This window comes from Triticum aestivum, chromosome 6B (assembly GCF_018294505.1).
Source record: "Triticum aestivum cultivar Chinese Spring chromosome 6B, IWGSC CS RefSeq v2.1, whole genome shotgun sequence".
NCBI lineage: Eukaryota > Viridiplantae > Streptophyta > Magnoliopsida > Poales > Poaceae > Triticum > Triticum aestivum.
In genome coordinates, this window is record NC_057810.1 from 654,995,324 (window position 1) to 655,003,420 (window position 8,097).

At 48.5% G+C, this 8,097-nt stretch overlaps 1 protein-coding gene across 2 annotated transcripts; it reads right to left on the minus strand.

The window, feature by feature from the left end:
- Positions 1-1,229: 1,229 nt before the first annotated feature.
- On the minus strand, positions 1,230-6,046 carry LOC123138544 (wall-associated receptor kinase 2). 2 transcript variants are annotated; one of them, XM_044558526.1, is made up of 4 exons: positions 5,875-6,045; positions 4,976-5,844; positions 2,914-3,099; positions 1,230-2,656 (listed from the first exon to the last, which is right to left on the minus strand). In XM_044558526.1, the coding sequence occupies exons 1-4, from the start codon at positions 5,886-5,888 to the stop codon at positions 1,467-1,469; spliced, it is 2,259 nt and encodes a 752-aa protein (XP_044414461.1). In that variant the 5' UTR covers positions 5,889-6,045; the 3' UTR covers positions 1,230-1,466. The 2 variants fall into 2 exon arrangements, with proteins under 2 accessions (XP_044414461.1, XP_044414460.1); XM_044558525.1 differs by having other exon boundaries at positions 4,976-6,046.
- Between the last annotated feature and the right edge of the window lie 2,051 nt (positions 6,047-8,097).

Here is an 8,097-nt window from a genome sequence, read left to right on the forward strand (position 1 = left end):
AATTTGGAGAGCAACAATACAATACAGAACAATTTAAAGTAACAGTACCAGACAATACAGAACAATTTGGAGAGCCACAATAATACCAAATTTTTACTGTCATTGAACTAATTTGAGAGTGCAGTACACCATGTTACTAGGTTAGTTTAATTGTCCTATACTAGTCACTTCAATTGGATAAAACCTAATCCCCAACTGGATAAAAGCAGAAGATGAACAAACCCTAAAAATGCCCAATTGGATAAATCAGAGGAGGAGTAGGACAAGGGTACTTACAGTACGCCGCCAAGTCCATGCGTCAACTCATGGCTGCTGCTAGGGTTCGCCACCCACTGATGCGCCAACCGCAACCGCTGCTCCATGGTGAGTAACATCGACTCCTCATCGCCGGTCGAGTACGCGGAGCTGGAGTCGTCGCCGCCATCCTCGTCGACGCCAACCGTTCCGCTAGGAGGCCAGAACGGCATCTCACCGCCGCCGTGGACGCCCTCGCCGCCGCCTGGCGGAATCACCGACGCCATGGACTAGGGTTCGAGCGAGGAGGAGGAGGGGAGGGGAATGGTGCGGCCGGGCTGGAGCTGGTGCGACCGGACCAGGTTGCAGCGCACCGGCTCGTCCTAGTCAGCGCGCGGGAACGCGCGGGCACGCGCCGATTGGCCAGCGTGGCACCTGACAGGTGGGCCCGAGCTGTCGGATCGGGCGTCAATACGTATAAATACGCGTTTTAGCCTAATTTGCAAAAACTTGGACCAATGTTGGTACTCACACGCAAAAATTAGCAATCGTGGTACCAATCTGCATGTGATGCCCGAATTGTGGTACTTCTGTGCAATTAACTCCTCAGCCCAAGACCTATCAGGTTAACGGGTTTCTATTGTGCTTAATTTTGTATTATGAACTTAAACAGAATGTATATGTTAATCATTTTTGCTATTCTTCGGTCACCTGAAATTTTGTATAGTTGAGGTTGGTTTTCTTGCTTGAAGCAGCCCACCTACACAGGATTGTATTCGGTATACGATTCAAGTACACGTAAAAATCACCGAGCTCTTGCTGATCTAGGCCTGAAAGAAGTACCGGCCCTATGCATGAATATTAATGTTCAGGGCACGCATTTCACGCACAAAAAGGTCTAGCGCACACCCTGTGCTACAGTTGGGTGATGAAGTGAGCAGCTCGTACATCCGAACAATAGATTGAAAGAATTTTTTGGTCAATCACAGGTCCAAAGACATAAATCAGTGACCTTCCACGTAGCCCATCGCTTGTTTTTCCACCCTGCATGAGAAATACACGTCCTTCCTTCTTCGAAGCAGTTTTTTCTCGTGGTAAACAATCCTTAACACATTTTGTAAAATAAGAGTAGATGGATGCTGAATTTCAGAGCAATACACGAGCAATCCACAATTAATTATGCTACTGATTTTGATCTTACATCAAACAATCGCAATCTGATCCTCGTGATCTCATCGGGCGTATTCTATGCTCAGCGCGGTTTTCTTCTCGAGGCTGAAATATCCGGTGGTCTGGCTATTGGTAGTATAAAGTGTTGATGTGGAGCTCCCAACACCAGCACCAACACCCATGGGGCTAAGATCCTCGAGGACAAGCGGCAGCTGTGACTGCTCCTGCACCCCATCAGCCAGTCGCCGGAGCTTCTCCGCCACAAGCCTCATTGCCGGCCTACTTGCACCGGGAACAAGTAAGCATTGACTCGCCAGCTCTGCAACCTGGAGAATCACAGCCATGTTAGCCTCATCTGATATTCCCCTGTCAAGGAGTTGATGGAGTGTGCCATCCGCCATAGACTCCTGAAACATCACAGTGAGGCTCTTCCTTTCCTTGGACAACGGCTTCTTCCCGGTGAGGAGCTCGATAAGAACAACCCCGAAGCTGTAGACGTCGTTCTTGACGGTGAGCTGGTAATCAAGAAGGTACTCCGGGTCAAGATACCCCGGCGTGCCTTTGGGGACAACCTGGGTGATCTCGTCGATGGTGGAGCAGCCAAAGTCGGACACCTTGGCGACCCAGCCGTCGCCGAGGAGGATGTTGGCGGGCTTCACGTCGCCGTGGAGTATCGGGCGCTCAGCCGAGTGCAGGTGCGCGAGTGCTCCGGCGGACTGGGCGGCGATCTTCAGACGGGTCCCGAGCGTGACGCAGCACCTCTGGTTCCTGGGGTGCAGCAGTTCCTGCAGGGTTCTGTTGGGCACAAACTCGTAGACGAGGATGGGCGCCTCGTACTGCAGGCAGCAGCCGAGGAGCTTGACGATGTTGGGGTGGTCGAGGCGGCAGAGGATCACCAGCTCCTGCACGAAGTCCTTGGTCCTGCTCTCGTCAACCTCCTTGCACCTCTTGACGGCGACGGCGGTGTCGCGGAGGACCGCCTTGTAGACCGTCCCCTGCCCGCCTTCCCCGACGATGTTCGCCTTCTTGAAGCTATCCGTTGCCGCCTCGATCTCGTCCCTTGTGTAGACGGTGAAGGGGATGCTTCGCCCGTGACCGTCCCTCGTCATCTCTGCTAGTATCTCGCCCCCGTGCTGTTTGAAATATTCGTCGCTCTGTCTATTGAGGGCTTCTCTTTTTATACTCCTTTTGTGGCGGATCACCTCTACTCCAAGGAAACCAACGAGACCAACCAAAATGCCGACAGAAGCGCCTGCAGGGATGAATGAAGGCTAGTCATTAGCAAGGTTTTTTTTTTTTGCGGGTGCTTAGCAAGGTTTTTTTTAGCAAGTGTTTTTGACATTGATGCACATTCGCACTTTTTTTTGGCGTGAAGTTATTAAATTGGTCTACTTAGAGGAGAGAACATACAGTGTAATTTCTTAATTTGAGGAAAGGGATTAACTGTTCTATAATGAAATCCACTTTGGTGTAAAGATGTAGTATGTGTAGTATGGATTATGGGTGTACCAATTGCGAGTTTTGCTCCAGGACCAAGTGTTTGGTTGCGCGGAGGTCTCTCGCTCTCGCAGGTCCCATTTTTTGCATCGCCTGTGTAACCGTCAGGGCACACACACTCAAATCGACCGGGTAAATTTTTGCAACTTCCACGGACAGAACAAGGGTAAGGTTGAAGATCTACGCACTCATCAATATCTGCAATCAAATATCAGTTACATGAGTTTTGCTTCGGTAGAACCTCGCTAAAATAATTACTAATCCCAAAGCAGAAGCGGTTATTAGCAAAACAGCCTTGTTATTTCCAGGGCCACAAAGAAATTGCTATTTCTAAGCAAGAATAAATTGCACATTTGGGATCCAGAGGTGTAAAATAAATGCATGCAATTTTAGGCACAAAATATGTGCAACCGCAGAGTTGCACATTTCTAGACCTAAAGTTGCATATTTTCAAAACAATGTGTAACTAACCAATTTCATATGATAAAAAAAAATCAACAGTCCACATGGTTTGATTAACATTCATATTTAGATGCTTAAGTAAAAGACATGCTAAACAAAGCAGTATCTAATGTTCGCTTTATCAATTGTCAAGTTATGCATTTAGGGAAGAAAACATGGTCATCTATCTACTGGTTAAGAAATAAGCAGGAAGTTAGAGTGCTAAACACATATTTATAATATATTATATAAATATAAAAGTGCTACTTCCTGATAGAATTTCTCTGTAGGGAGGACCATCGAATATAGCATCAAGATCAGCGCAATGTGTTTGTTTGTACCCCTTCCATTTTTTTTAATTTGGAATATTTTATGGCGGGTACTAATTAGTATAACTAGGTTATACTCTCCAGTTCTAAAATATTTGAATATTTAGGTTTGCTTCAAGTCAAACATCTTTAAGTTTGATCAAATATGTAAACACGCGCACACACACACACACACACACACACACAATTTTGACAACACCAATAGATTCATCCTAAAAACTATTTTTTACATTATATATTTACTGTTTTAGTTTTTTTAATATAATTTTCTATATACATGGTCAAACTTAATGAAGTTTGACTAAGGGTAAATCTAAAATTTCATATATTTAAAAATGCTGGTAGTACACAAAAAATTGACTTAAGCGACACATTTCGTTGGTGTGTAAACTTGTTATATTTATGTACCACTTCATCAGTTTTACCTTTCCCCAACTGTTATTTAGCAAAAGTATCCAGTTTTTCTACACTTTTTTATTTAAATTAATAGAATAACATATCCTTGATTGCAATTTTGGTAGATAGCTTACCAAGCTGGTCGCTTGGTAATAGAATAACATATCCGACCCTGCCCTTTGTTGATTGAGAAATAGTAGCCCGACATGGACATCAATTTCCCGTTTGACAACAAGATTATCGTAATGCATCTCAAATCAAATACTTATGTATATATAAATTCTCCATCGACCAGGCCCATGCATGCTTGCAAGTCGAGTTAAATCTGCCCGCCAAAAACAAAGTCCGGGTTAAATCCCTTTGTTTTTTCTCTTTGTAAAACTGGGACACCTACAAATTGACGTCCGTTAAATTGTTTGCTAAGAAAATTAGTTACGATGGGTCAGACTGTTTGGCTCTCAGGTTTTGTCCGCCCCAGTTGCATCCCTAAAAGTAACTCTAGCAAAGTTAACATAAGAAGCCAATCTACTGATGATACGGCGATTTTGTTATACATGTAGTTGTCATAATTTCTGAAGCACCCTCCATTCCTGACCTATCAGCCTTCATTTTTGTCTTCTTAGAGCCAATTATTGAAGCTCACTCTATACGGGAGTTGTGTGTGGGTCGAACGAAACTTCACGTGGTCCCGCACCTCATATGGGGACGACAGTGATGTTGAAAATAAAGACAAAAAATACGTCTTATTTTAGACCGTGCGTCGATTGCTAATCTAACAACTTGCTGCAATTTGGCCTACTATGTAAAAGGTGCCATCTAGAGTGACAAATTTCAGCGTTCAAAAAAAGATGTCCCAATGGCAAGACATTCCACGATATGAAGTCGATGGTAAGGAGGTTTGTTTGTACCTATGCAGCCGTGGGCCGGATCTTTGAGGTAAGGGTTGCCGTGAAATCCTTTGGTGCAGTTGCAGATGTATCCTGGTCCGTTTGCCGAGTTGAAGCACTCGCTGTTGTCGCTGACACAGGCGTAGGAGTCGCGTTTCACGCGAGCCACTTCGCATGTCTCGTTCCCGATGGCCCAGTCGACCACCACCTTCGCCCGGCCGTAGAATCTGTCGTTGAACTCCGGCGAGGTGGCGTAGCTGGGGAAGAAGGTGAAGTTTGACGACTCCATCAGCACCGCGTAGCTGCAGCGGCTGACGTTGTGGATCTCCGTGGTGTTGAAGCTCGGGTCGAACCACACGCGGTAGAACTGCAGCTCCCCTGGAATGGCCGTCTGGCAGCAGCCTATCCCGGAGCAGGGGCCGTTGCGCAGGGCGCCCTGCTCGCCTCGCCGGCACATGGCCACGCACCCGCTCATGTACTTGCCCGTGTTGCGCTCGTCGCTGATGTACGCGAGCGTTCTGCACCCCACGGCCGTGAACTTGTTGTCGGTGTCGGAGAGCCTGTAGGGCGTGTTTGTGAGGTTGAGTTGCCAGTCGTTGTACTTCATGCCCCCGGAGGTGGCGTTGTAGCAGGCAGAGGAGATGACATTCATCATCCGGGCCTGGCCTCGCTCCAGCGGGAGGCCAACGATCTCCACGTTGCCATGGAATAGCGCCCTGCGGCCACCGACGTCGTCGCAGGTGAGGTTGAAGCCCGGCATCGCGCACTCCGGCCCGATGCCGAACGGGAAAGGGACGTCAATGTCGCCGCACTTGCTCTGGCAGTCGCTGCTAGGCTGCGCTGGTGCTCCTGCTACGGCGGCGAGCCTTGCCGCAAACACCGCGCCGAGGCATGCTAGCAGCAGGGATTCTGGTTTGTGGTTGTGGGACGCCATTGGCGAGGGTGGATTGGTTCGTGGCGCTTGCTCTGCTAGCAGGCTGCGGTTTTGAGCTCAAGGATGGGACATGGGAGCATGTGTCCACATGGTTTCTTGTTGGTATTTTCCACGGCCTGGGCCACCATTGCGACGACCTTGACGGCGACCGAGTCGCCACTCCGGTCTCCGGGTTTCATCATATCTTCAGTTCTAATCAAGGAGATAACCATGCCGTTTAACGAGCTGAGCATCTCACGAAGCTGCTGCACCAACAATTGGGTTTCACGACTTGGGCCGAATATGATTGCTCCTCTATCATTCGTTTTCGTGCTCAACTGAAACCGCGTGTATAGGCTATAGCTACCTGTACTGTGTGTTCTTGATAACAGGAATCGACCGAGCACGGCCGAGGAGCGACAGACGGTCAGAGTGAGTGACACGGCTCCTGCTGGGTCATTGCCTCCACAGGCCATACGGCAAAGGCAATCAACGCGCTGGGGCAGCAAGGGAAAACACTTGGAAATTCCGCGTTCTCTTCCTCCCACCCAATCATCACGCAAGCAAGAAGCAAGTTAAGGCAACTCCAACGGCATCTCCCAAATGTGCTCGTATACCTCTCCGCAGACGTCTTTATTTATCCGTCGTCGAAAGGGCATCTAACGGTGTCTTTCAGTTTTCCCCTCCTCTCGGGAAAGGGGGGTGGGCGAACCAAAAATGCTATCTACGTAAAGTTCTACTAATCCTTATGTAATCTTCCTACAACTAATCTCTCTGCCCCCCTAATTCAATTAGATGGGCCCTCCTCCCTAATTTTCTCCAAACAAAAACTGTCATCTCAGCTCTTACGTTAATCACGTAACAAGACTTGCGTAGATGTTGCATTGCTCGTGGGCATACCTCGGGAGGTTCCATATGCCGAGCCGAAGGGCAGAACATCGGTGCGACAACAGGGGCCTATACTTGTCCGCCCCTCCTCCTCCTCCTCCTCCTCCTTCTCCCACGTGACATTTAAATAATCAAATATGAAATAACAATGAAACAATTATTCAAATGTAAATGTTACAATTCAAGCACAAGAATTACTAATTATTAGGAGAGTGGATTTTGACACCGCACCCGGTTATCACCAGCATCCATTCAGAAAACATCTCCCCGAGATCTGGAACAGGCTCTGTACGACTAGTTGTATTAGCAGGTCTAAGATTTCATTAAGCCGCCGGAGATAAAGCAAACATGGAGCTGCTCGCACTGTTCATCATAGGGTAGAATCTATCGCACCTGTGTACATCCGGATTGACATGTCAGGCTGCTATTAGGAAAAGAGATGCACCCGGCCTGGTTGGTGATAAATGTAGAGCGTCACTGAGCCGTTCAGCATGTCACATGCAGCGATATGACTACACGTCTTTTGCTCATTGGGACGGTAATTTTTGGCAGCGGGTGGCGTGTATGGTCGTGGCCGTTTTAACAACATGTGAGCAAGAATCTTTGTTCTGCAGACCGAGCAGGTTTGTGCTTCTTTTTTTCATAGTAATAAGTGTCTTATTTATAAAATAAAGATCCGGTTTACGAACCTCGAAAGTAGTTTGCCAGAAGCAAAACCATTGCAGTTGAAAGAATCAGACTGGGGCAACATGTCCCCGGACACGCCATTGAACTCTAGATCTGACATCTCCGCACGACAACGACATCGAAGGAGGAAACCAGAACTATCAGCCACCAACCACAAACCCAGCACGGGATGCACGATCTTCCAGCTGTTCGGCTATAGATGCTCCAAGAGCATCTCCAGTCGTTGGCCCCCCGGGGGCGCCTAAAATCGCCGCCTGGGGGTGACCCGGCGCAAAAAATAAGCCTGGGGGCGAATTAGCCCCCAGCCGCCGCCCCCAGGGCCGGCCCCAGGCGCGGGAAAAAAAACTGTGTAGCAAATTTTGGCTAAAACACGCCAAATTTCGGCAAACTTGGGCTTATATTCGCCGATTTAAGTCGAGTAGTCGCCATTACATGTAAAAACTAATAAAAAACTTGCTGAAGGCCGAGAAGTCGCCGTCGTCGCCGCCATCGTCGGCCTTCTCCTCCTTCACTCGGGCGCCCCTGCTGGACCCCTCCCCGGCTGGTGGCGGGGGCGGCGGCGCGTCGTCGTCGTCGTCGTCGTCGCTGTCGTCGATGATGATGACCCCTCCCCGACTCCGTCTTCACCGGCGCGAGACCCGGTTCCGTCTTCGGC